At 41.5% G+C, this 18,695-nt stretch overlaps 1 protein-coding gene across 2 annotated transcripts in view; it reads left to right on the forward strand.

Moving 5' to 3' along the window:
- pign (phosphatidylinositol glycan anchor biosynthesis, class N) overlaps positions 1-18,695 on the forward strand; it is a 131,314-nt gene that overhangs the window by 38,795 nt on the left and 73,824 nt on the right. For both annotated transcript variants that reach the window (XR_013576264.1, XM_078539641.1), the window contains exons 10-12: positions 1,236-1,295; positions 8,585-8,677; positions 10,714-10,769. Coding sequence is in view for 1 of the 2 variants with exons in the window: in XM_078539641.1 (XP_078395767.1) it covers positions 1,236-1,295; positions 8,585-8,677; positions 10,714-10,769 (209 nt within the window). In the remaining variant the exon portion in view is untranslated. The remainder of the gene's footprint in view (positions 1-1,235; positions 1,296-8,584; positions 8,678-10,713; positions 10,770-18,695) is intronic.

Here is an 18,695-nt window from a genome sequence, read left to right on the forward strand (position 1 = left end):
TTGTTCCCCTTAAAGCAGAGTAGGTTGAGGGGTGATTCAGTAGAGGTGTTCAAAATCTTAAAAGGGTTTTTATAGAGCAAATAAGAAGAAACCGTTTCCAGTGGCAGAATGGTTGGTAACCAGAGGACACAGATTTAAGTTGCTTGGCAAAAAGACCAGAGGCGACATGATAAAAAACATCTTTTTTTGCGCGGTAAGTTGTTGTGATCTGAAATGCAATCCTGAATCAATAATAATGTTCAAACTAGAACTGAATAAATACTTGGAGGGAAAAAAATTGCAAGGGTACAGAGGAAGAGCGGAGGAGTGGTACTAATTGGATAGTTCTTTCAAAGAGCTAGCATAGGTATGATGGGCCAAATAATCTCCTCCTGTCTCCTCTATTATTTGATGATTCTATGAATGAACAAGAGTACCGTGCACCTTGAACAGAAAAGCTGTGGATAACATTTAAATATTAAATTGTGATCATGATGTTTGTGCTACACTACCTCACAGCAACTCTCATTTTACTGGAAACTGCTTGGTAGTTATTTTCTCAAAATGTGAGTTTTTTTGGAGTGTTTAACAAGTAAATCTCTAATATATAAATACAATATTTCATAATACTGATCTCCTAATTATATAATCGAGCATGAATGGTTAAAAATATTTATAATTTTCCCTTTATCTCCTCTTCTGGACATAATTTTCAGTCCCTATCCAAGGCACCGTCATCGCCGGTTTTATTTGTCATTCCTTAGTGAAGAGCAGTTGGCAAACAGGTACCATGAGCTCAGCGTAGATGCTGCTTCTGGCCTATTTGCTAGGTACACAGATTGCCTGGTGGTACTGGATTTTACACCCACCATTTGGCTGTAGATTCATAAAATGCCCTCATGAGTTGCTCTAATCAAAGATGGGGCACCACTGAAGTGAAAAATGCTCCCTGAGGAAGGGAAGAAAAGTAGATGGACACCATGCAGCTAATGATTAATTAATAGTGATATCAACAAAGGATTCCAAACAGATCTCTGCTTATTCCCTTGATTCACAGGTTGGGAAACAGTAATGATCTGTTAATTTTAATCACCTAATTTGTTTCGGAACGGTGATATCAACTTCAATTAGAAATAATTGTTTAACAGAATCTTTTTAATGCTGGATTCAAAATAAGTATGGGAGTTTATGTTACTTTATTATTTCTGCTCACCATGAAATGTTGCAATTAATTGTTTCTATTTTGCAATGCACAGGCTGATATAGCTCCATTGATGGCTGCTCTAATTGGAGTCCCCTTCCCTCTAAATTCTGTGGTAGGCTAATATTTTGTGATTTACTTTTTTGGAGTTAGCCAATACATAATTGGACTTGCTAGTAAATGAGAAACTTCTGTGATTTGCTTTTGTATTTTCGTGATAATATGGGGTGATTTCTGTGAGGCTCTGTCAGTAGTCCAGAACCTTGCTGATGGCTGATGCAGGGCAAGAAATCAGGTGTGCAACCTCAGGTGTCCAATTCTCCAGCGTGTGATTTCAGGAGACAGAATAATGTCATGTTACAAGCAATGTGCTGCGTCTCACGCTAAATTTAATTCTTTAGATTGCTTCCAATCTGCCATTGCCCCCAATCTTTCATTTCATCAGAGTGAAATGTTTTCACTCAGAGGGTCATATATCATTGGAACTCTCTTCCTGAAAAGGAGAGTCTTTGAATATTTTTAAGGCAGAGGTGGCTAGGTTCTTGGTTAAGCAAGGGGGTGATAGGTTATCGGCAGTAGGTGGGATGCAGATTTCAGGTTGCTATCCGATCAGCCATGATCTTCTTAAATGGCTGAGCAGGCTCGAGGGGCTGAATGGCCTACTGCTCCTTATTCATATGTTTGCATGTTCATCCTGGACACAACTCTGCCCCTTTCTGCACCCCCCGCCAAAACGGATAGTCACTAGTTGATCACAAGACAAAAACGTAAGCTTGAGCCCTTGGTAAGCAAACAGCAGGTGAGAGGAATTTGTCTTGACTAGCATGATAACCACACCATTCATCTTACAATTTCTCCCTTTTTATTTGTTCAAGTACTGGAAATCTGGAGAAAACACCTCCAGAAAATGCTGGAAAATACATAGCATGTCTGTCAGCATCTTTGTAAAGAGAAAAGTTAATTTAATGCTTTGTTAGCACCCGCAAAGAGAAAAGATGCCAATGCCCCAGGTGCGTACCTGCACTGTATTCTACAAAACTCCATAACAACTACTTGCCTTTCCGCAACCTATTCAACAAGGATAAACTCTGAATACATAATAAGCCTGTGGTCTATTACTCAGCCTTTAGGTAATTCTTTTTAGCACTTCTCCTGCCAGTTATCAGGATTTCCTCATCAGCTGTCTTCAGCAGAACAGCTTTTCTGCAAAATTAGCAACAAAGGTAGGCACCACACCCTGGATATATTAAGGCTTTGGCATCTTACTCAACCTCTAAATAACACCTTCCAACCCAAATCTTTGCATAATTTCCTCATCAGCTATGTGATGGAAATTTGCCTTTGACATAGTGGAAGGAACCAGACATGACAACTTCCTCACTTTTGCACTGAGATAAAAACTGGCATCCTGTTAGCCTTTTTAAATTACTTTTTATATCTGTGCACTAGCTTTTATGATCTGTGCACATGAATATTCAAATAGTTTTGCTCCTCCGCAGTTTCTCATCATTAAGAAAATATCCTGACTTGTGTTTCTCAGATTGTAAGTGGATGACTTGTTACCTCCCAATTTTGAGCTCCATTTGCCAACTCACGTTGCTTCTCTATGTCATTTCGTAAGTTCCTGTTTTCAGTTGCACAACTTACTGTGCCCCAGAACTTGATGTTGTCTGCAAACTTGGATATACAATCTCCATTGCTGCATCCAAGTCATTAATATGCGTAGTGAAAAGCTAAAGCCCTAGTATAGGTTCTTGGAAACACCACTAGCCAATCAGAAAACAGCCTTTATCCCAAATCTCCACCTTTCCCAACCAGTTATCAAACCATGTCACAAGATTACCTTCAATTCCATGCACTTTCATTATGGCTAATACCTTTGCCTGGGACCATATCAAAATCTTTTGAACAACATCCATAGGCATTCCACTTCCATGCTAGTGGCCTCTTCAAATGATTCAACTGGATCAGTCAGACATGATCTACATATTGCAGATCCATGCTGCTTCTTTTTGGTTACCTGATATGTTCCCTGATAAATTAATGTAATTTAGCCACAATTGAGGTTTTTATAAAATTATTCATTCATGGAATGTGGGCATCGCTGGCTGGGCCAGCATTTATTGCCCATCCCTAATTGCCCTGGAGAAGGTGGTGGTGGTGAGCTGCCGCCTTGAACCACTGCAGTCCATGTGGCTTAGGTACTCCCACAGTGCTGTTAGGGAGGGAGTTCCAGGATTTTGACCCAGCGATGGTGAAGGAACGACGATATATTTCCAAATCCGGATGGTGTGTGGCTTGGAAGGGGACTTGCAGATGGTGGTTTTCCCATGTATCAGCTGCTACTAGAGTCCTACTAGATGGTAGTGGTCATGGGTTTAGAAGGTTCTGTCAAAGGAGCCTTGGTGAGTTGCTGCAGTGCATTTTGTAGATGGTTCACACTACTGCCACTGTGTATTGGTGGTGGAGGGGGTGAATGTTTGTGGATGTGGCATTAATCAAGTGGGCTGCTTTGTCCTGAATGGTGTCCATCTTGTGTGTTGTTGGAGCTGCACTCATCAAGCAAGTGGAGAGTATTCCATCACACTCCTGACTTGTGCCTTGTAGATGGCGGACAGGCTTTGGGGAGTCAGGAGGTGAGTTACTCGCAGCAGGATTTATAGCCTCTTATCCATTCTTGTAGCCACAGTATTTATCTGGCTAGTCCAGTTCAGTTTCTGGTCAATGGTAGCCACCAGGATGTTGATAGTGGGGGATTCAGCAATGGTAATGCCATTGAAGGTCAAGGGTCAATGGTTAGATTCACTCTTGTTGAAGATGGTCATTGCCTAGCACTTGTGTGGCACGATTGTGGCTTGTCACTTGTCAGCCGAACCCTGGATATTGTCCAGGTCTTGTTGCGTTTCGACATGGACTGCTTCAGTATCTGAGGAGTCGCAAATGGTGCTGAGCATTGTGTAATCATCAGTGAACATCCCCACTTCTGACCTTATGATGGAAGGAAGATCATTGATGAAGCAGCTGAAGATGGTTAGGCCGAGGACACTACCCTGAGGAACTCCTGCAGTGATGTCCTGGAACTAAGATGACTGACCTTCAACAACCACAACCATCTTCCTTTGTGCTAGGTATGATTCCAACCAGCGGAGAGTTTTCCCCCTGATTCCCTTTGACTCCAGCTTTGCTGGCACTCCTTGATGCCACACTCGGTCAAATGCTTCTTTGATGTCAAGGGCAGTCATTCTCGCCTCATCTCTAGAGTTCAGATCTTTTGTCCATGTTTGAACCAAGGTTGTAATGAGGTCAGGAACTGAGCGTCACTGAGCAGGTTATTTCGAAGCAAGTGCCACTTGATAGCACTGCTGATGACTCCTTCTACCACGTTACTGATGATCAAGAGTAGACTGATGGGGTGGGTTTGTCCTGCTTTTAGTGTACGGGACATACTTAGGCAATTTTCCACATTGCCAGGTTGCTGTACTGGAGCAACTTACTGGAAATGTACTGGAACAACTGGCTAACCTAATGGATCTGTAGTTAGCCAATTTCTTTCTCCTTTCTTAATAATGAATAATTACACTTTATCTGATTCAAAGGTCTTGAGTCAAGTTATTTTTTTCCATTATCTCTTTTTTTTTAACTTGCATTAGATCCACTAAGTTCCTTCCCTTGACTTAATTTTAAGTTCCTTTGTACTGCTGATATTTTGCCCTCTTTCCACTGTGAAAAATTGTACACTGAACTCACATTCTCCTTTATAAAAACAAAAAGCTAAAAGCTACTGCGGATGCTGGAAATCCAAAACAAAAACAGAACCACCTGGAAAAACCCAGCAGGCCCGGCAGCATCGGCGGAGAAGAAATCAGCCAACGCCTCGAGCCTTCACGGCCCTTCGGCAGAACCGAAGGGCCGTGAAGGCTCGAGGCGTTGGCTGATTTCTTCTCCGCCGATGCTGCCGGGCCTGCTGGGTTTTTCCAGGTGGTTCTGTTTTTGTTTCACATTCTCCTTTTCCAGTCTTTTTCTCAAACTATTCATAAAAATATTTGCTATTAGCTTTGGCCCTCTTGCATGTTTTCTTTCATATTCCCTTTTTGCATCCAGCTATTACTTTCTTTACTTCCTTTGTATCCTTTTGTTGCTTTTTACAGCTCCTCCAGTTCTCCAGATTTCTGCTTTTCCTTGCATTTATGCAAGTCTTCTATTAGCTTGATACTACCCTTTACTTCTTTTTGGTTTCTTAACCACACAAGTGGAGCTTTTGCCTCTTAAAGTGCATACTGGTTTTGTAAAGTACCTCATTCTTTTTTTAATACTTTGGTGCCAGCTGTGACTCAGTTGGTAGCACTCTCACCTCTTAAGTCAGAAAGGTTGTGGGTTCCAAGTCCCATTCCAGGACTTAAGCACAAAAATCTAGGCTGACACTGTCAGATGAGATCTTAAAATAAGACCGTAGCTGCCTTCTCGGGTGAATGTAAAATATTCCAAGGCACCATTTTAAAGAAGAGCAAGGGAGTTATCCCAGTGTTCTGGCCAATATTTATCCTTCACTCAACATTGCAAAAAGAGATTACCACGTTGCTATTGTGGGCATTCACTGCACACATAGTGGCTGCTGCATTTTCTACATTACAACAGTGACTATATTTCAAAAAGTTCTTAATTGGCTGCAAAGTACTTTGGAATATTTTGAGATCCTGAACGGCATATTAGAAATGCAAGTTTTTTTCCCCACCTCTTTCTGTGGATTTACCCATTAACAGTTCTGCCCAGTTTACTGTGGTCCATTTATCTCCCATCCCTTCAAAGTTTGCCTAGCTTCAGTTTAAAACCTTGGTTTCAGACCCTCTTTTCCCCCTCAACCTAATGTCAACTTTAATCACAGTATAGTCATTGTTCCCTTAGAGAATAATATCCAGCCTGTTCACTCCTGATTATTCTCCAGGCATCCAAAATGTCAAAAACTGCTATAAGAACCAATGATAGCAGCATTATCCCTCTGTCATTTTCAGATTCACTAGGAAAACCCTTCTTAATAATGTCAAATGCTCAGAAAATATAGTTTATATTTTTATGTTAAGATTTTATGCATGTGACCTTATATGCTGTCCATAGGAACCTGCCTTTTCTGTTTCACATGCTCAACTTTCCAGCTGTTGGCAATCTAGTGCACCACTGCATTTTCTTGTTTGTAATGATTACTTGCTATAACCTTGAAGATGTTGAAGGCTCTTGGTGTGCATGATTTAATAAGACTTTCTGTACAGCTGTTAGCCATGTAGAATGTTTTGGCTGCCACTTGAAGGGTGGCATAAAGCCCTTCCAAACATGATTAGAGCTCTCAACTGGGACCAAGAGCATCTGTGTGCCTATATCCTCACTAAGGAGCAGGTCCAAGGAAAGGTTTGGTGGCATTAGGCCAGCTGTTATATCATGAGGTCTGGTGGCTTGCAAAAACCAATCAATTTGATAAGTGTCCGCAGTATTTTGCTTTGATAAGTGTCAGTTTGGACCATACTGCAAAACCAGATCATTCTTTGAGTAGAACTCCGATCCTTGCTGTTATTAGGGCTAGTTAAGTTTTAACCATTACAGAATATTATGCTTTGGTCAGCCCCCTCTTTGGTATTAACTGGTCTGTCTTTATGGAATCCCACCATGGAGTAAAGTGGTGCACTGGCAGCATTCATTCAGGCAATGCTATCAATGCTTGATGCCAAAGGGGAAAAACGTATCATCAGCCTTTAGATGGTGCTGCATTGAAAAGAAAGAAAAGTCATAAATAGTCCATTAGTGACTTATTTTCCATTTTATAAACCTCAGTTTGCTCCCTCAGCATGTAGAGGGTGCTGCCATTCAAAGAATTAAAATGACTTTTGAGGGGAAGCAGTGTAACAATTATGTATGAATGTGCCAAATTAAGTTTAAATGAAATTGACGATTAGACAAAATTAACAGGCAGGAAGAGACCAGCTGGTCCATCGAGCCTGTTCCAAATTAGGAAACTATACATCTTTATCTCATGAAGGACAAAATTGTAAGGCTTATTTTCAAATGATTTAACTTAAGGTGGATTATCAACATCAACTGCATTTCTTTGTTTGTTTATGCTACCAGAAAGAACTTCCGTTATTTTTGATCAGTTGTAATTCAGCCACACTATAAATTCACCATGACCCAATTGTAAGGAACATATCTTTTTATTTCTGTTGGACTGTGTATTAAAATTACAATGGCTGCAGTTTGAAAGACATGTCCACTGGAACAGAATGAGAGGTATATACAATGCTGCAGTCCTGGAACAGAGTGTGCCATGAAAGACAGGATGGTGCCGGAAAGGAGTCCTGGACCAAGGGAGCTGCCTGGCAACAATATTTTAATTGGCTCCTGACCAGGTGACCAGGTTTTTGTGTGAGGGCAGTGCAGCAGAATAGCTTCTAGGCTGAAAGGAACAAGACCTAAAACCTCTTTCTCCTGTGTGTGGAAGATTCCAGTAATTCCGCAGTAATAGCAAGCTGGCTTTTTCTCCGCATATCTCCATAAACCTGCTGTCCCTCTCTCTCTGAAAACCCCTGTCAAGAGGCAAAGGGGAAAATCACTGCTAGAGACATTGAAAGGCAAGTGAACTAGCCTCAACCAGTGAACTAAATACTGAAAGTGCTGGAAGACCACCTCGTGTTATCAGCAAGAACTGAAAGGAATTTGGTAGACATTGCTCAAAATCACCCCATCGAATCCTGTGCTCTGGAATTGGTGCTATTGAACTGTTTTATCCCATCCTAAAATCCATGACTTGTGTGTCTTATATGTCTTGGGTTGGTGTGAAGTGTGTGTGTGTCTTTTATGTGTGTGTGTATACAGATTTAAGAAGTGGGTAGAGTTTAAGTTATAGAGTTAGAAGTTAGCAGTTCATGTTCCTTTCTTTTGCCACTGGTTAACAACAGTTTGTTCAATAGACAGTTATTTACTTATTAAGTTTACAAACCTGGTGCTTGTATTCTGTTAACCTAAATTAAGCAATTAAGTAGAATTGGGGCAATCTGGTGGTTTGGTCAAACTTTTCAAATTTGTCGTGGCTCAGGGAACAATGGGGTTTGATATTACAGTGCACTGTCTCCAGTGAGTCGTGACACAATTCAATGGGAGACCACATCCTATTATTCAAGTATACAAGATGTGATGTGAAATCTGATAGCCGTCTTGCTTAGACAATCTAGCAAATTTCTTTATTTTGTCTATCAACTGTTTCATACTGTTAACTGTATTTTAAGGAAAACAAAGGTATAAAGTATGAGTAAAAACTGGCTTAAAGTGTTTTCAGAAACTTAAAGCAACTGTTTCAGTTATTTTAGGTAATTCATTTGTGTCTCATGCATCAATTTGTCATACATATTTTATTTCTGATAGGGCATTTTACCTTTGGAGTATTTAAACAACAGCGACCAGTTCAAAGCTGAATGCATGCTAACAAATACCATGCAAATATTGGAACAATTTACGGTATGAAATTTGTTATTATTAATTATCACTTTTCTAAACATATGATTTTTAAAAATGATTTCTAAAAATATGCTTAATTAAATAGTTTGCTGTTTTTCTGTATCTTAATCACCTTCCCAATCTGTCTGGATATCTTTGTTCATGCTCATGAGCTGATTTGCACAATTAAATAATTCAAAATCACATGATTAAATTTTCATAGAACTTTCTTAAGTGGCCACTCATTTGATTCGGGGGTCAAATTAAGTTTATACGCAAGTCAAAATTGATGGACACAATGTCATTCATTACTTTTTATATAGACTAGCACAGCTGCTTAAATAATACACAAGCTTTGGGATCACACTGTTAAGAATAAAAAAAGGTTCATGGTTACTTTGACTGGAATTTCGTCCGCTATGCCAGTATGCCAGTAGGTAGAATGGTGGTCCAAACAGTGTGTCGGGAAGACATGGCAGACATGGATTCCCTTTCCCGCACTTTGCTGGGACTGCTGCTAACCACCCCTAACCGTTCGTGGAAATGCTGGTGGTGCATAAGGTTTGGTCTGCTCGCCCTTTTGCCTTCCCTTTTTACCTTTTTCTGCTACTGCCCAAATAGAAGGTGATAGTAGTCCCAGGGCAGTGTCATCACTGACCTCCATGTCCAAAGTGGAGGGAGAAAGTTTTGTAGAAGCCTTTTTCCTTCCAATTTGGTTCCCAGCACCTTAGTCGGTCTCAGTTTCTGTCTTCCCTGAATGGGGCAGTTCTGTCCCTTTTTAATGTCACTTGCCTTTTGTTTAGTGCCGAAGCAACACCCTTCTACACCTTTTCACAGATCTCCTTCTTGGCTCTCTCTTGGCAGTAAGGATACAGCTGGGTGCCACCCTGCTTAACCAATGAAGCTAACCTAGGGATCACAGCTCAGCAGCACGAGTGGATGGAAGTTCCCACTAAGGGAAATCCAGTCACCTGTGCTTAGCAATTCCTTCTTGACAGTGCCTCTGGCAATGTGCATTCCTGGGATTGTATGATCTCCTGTTGTAATGGTCTAAATGACTGACATTATGGCAAATGGTTAGGACAACCGAGGAAACTCCTGGCCTCCCTGTTCAAACTATTCATTTTTGTAAAAAAAAAGATGTGTTTATTTTGGTGAAAGACCCAGATGAAGGGTTGAAGAAGTAAAATTGGGGGTGAGGTTAAATCAGGATACAACTCATCGACACCAACGCCCATCCCGGACCCTCCACCCCTGCCCGTCCCTCTGTCCCCATCCCATCTAATAATTTAACCCAGGATTACAGTGATAAGGTGCTGCCTTTTTGGACTTTAAGACTTTGAAGATTTAGGTGGAAGGTAAAATATTCCATAGTTTTAGGATTGAGAGAAAGGTTGAGTTAGAACAGAAGACTCAGTAATTGTAAGTCTATCACATGTCAAAGTTTGATTTCTGAATAAAGTTTTGTCCTTCCCATACTGTTGAATATATAAGGGTGTGATGTGGAATTTATTAGTGTGAATTTAATCACATTGACCAAAAAAAGATCAGAAATTAAAATAATATCGGAGAGCGACTAGTTAAGGAATTGAAGAGAAATTAGCAAAGAAGGAGAAAGGCAAAGCATTTGTTATATTTTTAGAACTTACAGTTTTAAGTCACATTTTATTATGATGACATTCATTTCAGGGTAGTGGTTACTCCTACCACCTCCATGCAACTTGCAGTTCTGTACCACCGTTAATGTAGGAGGACATCGCAAGGGTGTAAAATGAAGGGTAGGAAGGATTGACACAGTAGTCATTGGGGCGGGTGACTGAAAGAGTTCAGCTTTCAGGAGAATTTTCAAGATAGTGGAATAGTTGGCAAAGCAGAGAGGTTTAGGAACAAAGTTCCACAGCGTAAGCTGCCATGGGTAGAGGAATGTGAAAAATAAATGGTAGAATTATCACTGCAACATTAATGGGATGATGTAGCCTTGCATTGTGTGAATGCCAGTAAACCGTTGAGTGTGGAGAAACATATGGACCTTGTTGAAGTTCTTAATTATTTTGCAGGTGAAGATGATTCACAAGAAAGAGACAACACTGTCGTTTTTGTTTAGTCCCTTTAAGTAAGTAAATTCTGTTCTTTTTGTTTAGAGTTAATCTAAATGTATTTTTTCTATTGTATGAATGATGAGAATGAACCATTTATGTGATGTACCCTTAGTTTTTCAAGGACACCGTGCGCAAATGCCAAGCATCAGTGTTGCATACTGAAGTCAGTGTGCCAATGTTTGGTGACCAAGTGCCAGAACCCGCTACCCCGCCTCTAGCCATCAGTAACACTCCACCTGAATATGGTGGCTAATACACAGGACAAGTCCTACTCCTCGTCTTAGCACGTTCCCAGTGCTAATGATCAGCCTTGCTGCCTCTGTGGACTTTAGGTGGGAGCTTCCTCCAGAGGTCCCATTTGCAGTGTGCAGAGGTAGCAAAGCCAAGCATCAGTGTAGGAAAGGAGAAGGACGTGCCCAGTGCCTGAAGGGCTGGACTGCAGCAGGATTGGGTAGAGGAAATGCGAGGGGAGCAGAGCAGAAACATACAGCAAGTTAGGGAACAGAATGGATTTCAAGAGAAATTTGAATAGCAGTTGTTGGAGTGGATGGCAGTGAAAAGGGAAGTGGTAGGAGTGAAATTGGGAATTGTTGGAGCAAAAAAAGAGGGAAAGTTAAAAGTGAAAGAGGGAGGAAGTAAAGAGTAAAATAAATAAGAAGTAAACAAATGGCAATAGAAGGAAGAGAGAAATGGGTGTATGGGTAAAGGGACAAGAAGCTGTGAATGGGAATGTCATGGGAAAGGGGAGAGGCTAAGGAGTGGTGGGGAGGAAGGAGGCATTCACTGACTGGGTCTGGGCATGGCAAATGCCAGCATTAAATTGCACACGGTGGGTAGCAGAGACTCTGGGGGGGAGAGACGGAGGTTACCAGTTTCGATGGGGGTGGGGAATAGATGAATATTACCAGCTTGACTGAATTGGAAGGGGAGAAGAATGTCAAGTTGAGTTTGAGGAAGAGTGGAGCATTAAATGAGAGGGTTGGAGGAAGAGAACACCGCTGAGAAAGAGTTGGAGGAGTGGATAGGGTGCAATGTCTCTGAACTGTATCTGGAGGGCTTAAGAGTTCCTTTGTGAATTAAGACGGTGGGGAGGGGGATGCTTGGATATGAGAGAGTAGCTTTTGATGTAACATTTGATAAGTGATGATCTGGGTGGATGTGTTAAAAATGCAAATGCCACTTTTCAAAACAAAAGCATTAATTTTTCTAGAGCAGCATAATCACAGACCCTCCAAATTGTAGAAATGCATGGCCAATATTATACCTGCAACATTTGGATTTCCCCTTCTGACTTCCAAGCACGTAACTTTTTGTTTCCTCCAAAACGAGTGAAGGAACGTGATGGATATCTACTAGTCAAGTTTCAGAACAAAAACAGAAACAGAAATACCTGGAAAAACTCAGCAGGTCTGGCAGCAGAACTAAGTAGTTAGTTAGTTAGTCTACTTAGTTCTGTTGAAGGGTCATGAGGACTCGAAAACGTCAACTGTACTCTTCTCCGCCGATGCTGCCAGACCTGCTGAGTTTTTCCAGGTATTTCTGTTTCTGTTTTTGTTTTGGATTTCCAGCATCCGCAGTTTTTTGTTTTTATTCAAGTTGCAGAACCTGTTTAACTGCTTGTTTTCATGTATCAGGGCTGTTCTTGAATTGTCAGCTTATGGGTGATGTGTCAGGTTTTTTGAAGCGAGTTTTCTACCTTTGTGTATGTAGCAATATTAATAAGTAATGTGGAAGTTAGTTAACTCTTTCAGCACCAAGACATTTTGAGATTTCAAAATATAATCAACATTGCCTCCCCCACCCCCCCATTTCATCATGTCTTATACTTTGTAGAACTTTCTAATGATAAACATGATGACATAGTAGAATTAGTAGCAGAATAACAGAGGATAGTTGATAATTCACACTCCATAAATGGATTCATTATTAAAATTTTGTTAAATTATGACAGCCTTCATGGGAAAACATTCTGGCAGAGATTGCCGTGCTGGGTCAGGAAGTGCTAAAAAAAAAGGCTTGCATTTATATAGAGCCTTTTGTGACCTTGGGATGCCCAGCGCGCTTTGCAGCCAATTAAATTCTTTTGAAGAGTAGTCATTGTTGTAATGTAGGAAATGCTGCGGCCGGCCAAGTTGTGCACAGCAAGTGCAGGGGCTTCCTCAGAAAGACAAAGGGTATTGCCACCACTTGGACAATATTTAATAATTGATAATACAGTTCCCCTTCGGTGATCCAAATGACAATCCCGGCCTGCAATTCCAGCAAAGCACCGTTTCTGCCTGCGACCAGCATGTCCGACCTGATCTCACCAGGTATATTTTCGCTAATCCTACACCAGGCCCCTCTGAGGAACGGGGACATGGGAATTCCTGAGGTAGGAAATCTTCACCCCTAGCCCCTTACACCGATAGAATGCTTTATTTTTTACCCGGTAGCTGTTTTTCACAACCTCAGAATGCCCCGAAGCGCTTTACACCAGTGTTGAAGTGTAGTCACTGATGTAATACAGAAATGGAGCAACCTGTGGCGCACAGCAAGCTCCCACAAACCACAATATGATCATGAGCAGAAAGTCTGTTTCTCGTGATGTTGATTGAAAAATAAATGTTGCCAGGACACCGGAGTTAACTCCCCTGTTCTTCTTTGAGATCTTTTACGTCTTTCTGAGAGGACTAATGGGGGTCTCAGAATAATATCTCACTTGAAAGATGACACTGTGATGGTGCAGTGCTCCTTCAGGACTGAACTAGAGTATTAGCCCAGATTTTGTACATATCCCTGGAGTGGGACTTCAACCCATAGCCTTTTGACTCTAAGCAGAGAGTGTGACCCACTGAGCCAGGGCTGATGCCTTTTTGGTGGAGCCCTTGCTCTCAGCAGGCTGGCTACGGTGACTTAGGCTCGGAGCTAGCATATTTATGCCCCAACCTCATTTCTGGCCCTTCTGGTGCACTCCTACCCAAATTCTTGCAGGAGTGCACCGGAAAGGTCGTTGGTTTGCAGCCCCAGTCGCAGTAACTTCAGACAAACCTCTTCACTGAATCAAAAAGCATTCCTTCTTTAAACATTTTTTAAGTGCCCTGGGTGTCGGTGGCTTGTGTCGATACCACTGCGATGTCCAGGTGGCGTATGAAAAGAAAGAAAAAGCCTTGCATTTATAGAGGACCTTTCATGACCTCCAGGCATCCAAAGTGCTAAGCAACCAATGAAGTACTTTTGAAATGCAGTCACTGCTGTACTGTTGGAAATGCTTGTGATAATGACCAGATATTCTGTTTTAACGAAGTTGGCTGAGGGGTAAATTGGCAAAGACACTAGGGAGAGCTCCACTGCTGTTCCATGTAATCCTTTACCTGGGAGTGCAGAGATGGCTTTAGTCAATTGTCTCATCCAAACAATGGCACCTCCAAGAGTGTGGTATTCTCGCACTGGAGCATCAGCTGAGATTTTACATTCTAAGCATCCAGAGTGGGGCTTGAACAATCAACCTTCTATCTCAGAGCGGAGAGTGCAATCCACTGAGCCACAGCTGGCAGTCGACGTTTACATTTGAGAAGGCTAATATAATTTGTTCTTCCCTTTCACCTAAATGTTAGATGGAATAAGTGTGACTGCGACTTGTCAGTAACTGGAGAGGACACATTTAAATGCATAGACAACACTGAAAAAGTCAATGATCGAAGTGCCAGATGGCAAGCTGCTATGTTGCCTCTGTTTTTGTTACATACAAGCCAGGACCATAACCCTATTAGCACAGTGGTCATGTGGCTGCTATTTCACCTCAAGGAAAACAAAATCTGTGGTTGTGCTGTCAGAGCTAGAGGCCAACATGTGAAATGAAGATTTCATTAAAGCAGCTGGTGCTACTGAAAGCAGGGGTGGATATGCTGTCACTGTCAAGAGCATATGTTTCTTGTTACCAAGGTTTTTAACATTTCCTGCCTTTGTTGTGGTTTCTGATTGACCAGCTGAAGAAGGTCTTTTGTAAAGATGAGATCTAGATTTTTTTTTTTGTCCACTATATATTTTATTTATTGTGAAAACAAAATTAATATTAAGCGTTTAAGAGGACATTTTTTTTCCCTGGAAGCTTGCAATTCTCTTCCCTCCTGTCTGTAACTGTGAAAGGAGTAAGACATACTTGGCCTCCTGACTGTTTCATACTCTGTGTTAGTGTCAGACTATAAAAGGTTTGCTTACAATATTGAAGTACGTTTTCCACATGGATCCCCAGTGGAGTGCCACTCCATGTGATTTGCTATTGTACTTGATGCCCACACTGATGGCTCTCTCTCATTTTGTACAAAGGTTTCATTTTATTATTGAAATGAGTGGTTTCCCTAGGGCTTCTTTCACAAACGTCACTGCAACCTTGGCGTAAACTCTATTCTTGTGTGTAAGTGGCGTTTCTGGTGAAGTTACACTCCTCTATTTCTACGCCTCATCAGATTTTCCAGAGCCCCTTCTAGACTTTGAACGCCTTTCAGCATCACCTAAGAAGCCTCTACTGCAGCAGTGCACCTGTTTTTGCCACCATGAGGCACTTTGGAAAAGAGCAAAAGAAGTTGCAAATATAAAGCACCCTATTGGACCTCAGGATCACCAAAACGCTTCACAGCCAATTAAATATTTTTGGCGTTTCCCCACTGGTGTATCGTTGGGAAAAGTTTTAAAGGCATTATTGCTGAGACTGACCATTAATCTACCTCAACAAAACACTACGCTAATTCAGGAATGTCTTAGAAAGTTTCATGTGACTCAGAGTTGTTGTTAGAATGGTAAATGATCATTAATAGTGCTGTTGTGTTTTATCCAGTGTTCAGAAAATTTATCAGCAGGTGAAAGTTTAATATTTTGAATAGGTTCAATCATTAATTCAGATGAATATTTGTACCTAAAATGCTAATCCATCATTGATTGGCTTGTTGTGCATTTCTAGCATTCCTTGTTTTGTTTCAAAATTCTTACCATTTGTGACATTCATCAGTGATTCTGTTTGCTGAGACTGTCTATTCTGTAAAGTAGGTGGTTTGGGGCAGGGTTACCAAGATAACAAAGGATTCATGCAATGCTATGTTCATTTTGGAATTCTACTTGCATGCATGTTTTGCACATTACCAGTCTATACATGTAGTGCACTTACTCTGATGATTACCCTGATGGCATCTGATGCTTTTATTGATCAGGCATCCGAATGTGACAATTGGTATTTCTCATTGGGATAGGCTTTGCTGAAGAGAAAGGAATAAAAGAAAGACTTGCATTTATATAGTGCTTTTCACACCCACTGGGCATCACGAAGCACTTTACAGCCAATGAAGTGCTTTTGAAGTGTAGTCATTGTTGTAAAGTGGGAATTGTGGCAGCCAATTTGTGCTTGGCAATCTTCCGCAAACAGCAGTCTAATAATGACCTGACAATCTGTTTTTGTGATGTTGATTGAGGGATAAATGTTAGCCAGGACATGGGGATAACTCCCCTGACCTTATTTGAAATAGTGCCATGGGATCTTTCACATTCACCTGAACAGGCAGACTTAGTTTAACATCTCAACCAAAAGACAGCACTTCTGACAGTGTAGCACTCTCTCAGTAGGAGTGTCAGCCTTGATTTTTGTGCTCAAGCCCAGGAGTGGGCATTGAATCCAGAACCTTGTGATTCAGAGGTGAGTGTGATTCAGAGGTGAGTGTGCTACCAGCTGAGCCACAGCTGGCACTAATGCTGAAGAAGCAACAGTGAGGCTAACAGTGCTCACTTATTATGGAGTATCTTGCGGTGACTGCACATGTACAGTTTAATGCAGAGATCTGGAAGTCGCTGTTCAATTTCCCTGGTCCTTCAGCCATTGCACTGGTATAGAGACTCTGCATTGAAGTACATGAAAGGACATGAAGTTTTTTTCATCCTTCTATGGGATGTGGGCATCACTGGCAAGGCCAGCATTTGTTGCCCACCTCAAATTGCCCTTGAGAAACTGCATTATTTATGTGATAGCCAGAAGAACTTGGGAGTTATCCACTGTGGATTTTTAATGGCATGATAAGTCTTAATTAGTGCAAAACAACTTCCCTGGACCTGAAAATTAAACTTTTACAAGTCTGGAGTCTCGCTCCTTCATATTTCAATGATTGATGGAGATTTAAAAAAACACTTTTTTTACTTTTTCTTTTGTTCCTTTCTCCTTTACAGTCCCACCTTTTTTCCTCTTTCTCTATTTTGCTTTTGTACCTGATTCGACATTGAATTAGATATTTTCACTGACACTTCCTGGTTCAGACTCTACGCTGCTCATTAACGATTCCTCAGCCAGATTGGTTAGGGAGATTCACAGCTTCTTTCCCTGTTCGCACAGGTCCCAGATCTGCTATAGAGGGCACTGCTCAGAAATGGCTCTCTAATTTACATTAAAGTTCCAGTGCAAAGTCTGTGATCTGGCACCATGTGCTTACTGCTGAGAGCAAAATCCCAGCCCATTGCTTGTTATTTTGCCAAATGTGCTAACCCTGAGGCATTATCATATGCTTCACTGTGGCCTTGAGGGAATTCCTTGAAAAGTGGAGTACCCTTTCGTCAGGAGCACTAGAAAAGGGAGAATTTAACAGCTGTAGGCGCACATAGATTATTAAGAGAAAGCATTTAAATAACTCATCTATATTCACATTCATCATTTTTCCCCTATGGAAATGTCACTACTTATTCTTCTCAGTAAAGATTTTTTAAAAATATTTTGTATATTGCCAAACATCTGAATATTGTATAAACTGCTAGTCAGCAAAGCTTTGTATGCTGGTTATTTTTGATGAATTAGGAGCAAAACATTTGAATTGGTCCAAGGTGGATTTTATTATTGGAGGCAGAATGATTTGTGAAAGCAGAACAGTAATTCCGTGTACTCTGAAAGCTACCTGGTAAATGTTTAAATTTTGAAATGTGCTCCATAACACGATAATATTTAAAAGTGGACATTATTGGCGCTCGAAGGATTCCTGAAGTGAAATAGTTGGCAGCAATCAAAATGAATAAAAATGCTGTTTGTGAATTATTCTTTTTACCCAAAGGGAGCAATGCTATTTCAAGTGCCTTCATTCAAAATGTAATGGGAGTCTGGTGTTGGAGAGCTTTGGTTTTCAAAACAACTACACCAGGAAGTGTCAGAACTGTAGCCCATGATGAAGATTCCTCAGTGATGGGCTCCCTTTTATGGCAACGTTGTCAAGGGAGAAGCCAGATGGAAGCAAGGTGGTTTGCAACAAATAGCCAATGGGAAGTCAGGTGAAGTGAGCAAAGACAGACACTTGGCGGACAGATTACCCACCTAGCCTCTTGTCTTGGCAATTATGTGTGACACATGATGGGAAAATAAGGGCATACGAATAAGAGCTGGAGTAGACCATTTGGACCTTTGGGCCTCCTCTTGCATTCAGTAAGATCATTGCTGATTTTCTACCTCAACTCAGCCTGCCTGCAGTATCCCTGAAGTCCCTTAGTACCCAAAAATCTATCAGCCTTTGTTTTGAATATGTTCAACGGCTGCATGTCCACAGCTACCTTCCATGCGCTCTTGCTGGACCATGTTGATGTATGCAGGAATGTGCTGTACCCGCCTGATGGGAGGAGGAGGCCAAGCAGGGATACCAACGTTGCATGGGTGCGGGTGGCTGATGCCATCAGTGCCCAGGGGGTGCACAAGAGGTCGGTAACAGGTCTGAAGAGGATGAACGACCTTATTCGCTCCGCCAGGGTAAGTCTCATCAGATGGTTGCATAAATCACAAAGACTCTCAATATGTCAGGGTCCGAGGCCCAGGGGCAATGGCTTGTCCAGCCTCACAGTCCCACCTCAGTTTATCCATGCTGCAGCAGAGTGCTCACTGTGCCTCCCTCACCCTTCAGCAGACATGGAACACTGCATGGAAGGGGGCTGGGGGGGTGGGTTGGAGT

The sequence above is a fragment of the Cetorhinus maximus genome, chromosome 3, assembly GCF_964194155.1.
Source record: "Cetorhinus maximus chromosome 3, sCetMax3.hap1.1, whole genome shotgun sequence".
NCBI lineage: Eukaryota > Metazoa > Chordata > Chondrichthyes > Lamniformes > Cetorhinidae > Cetorhinus > Cetorhinus maximus.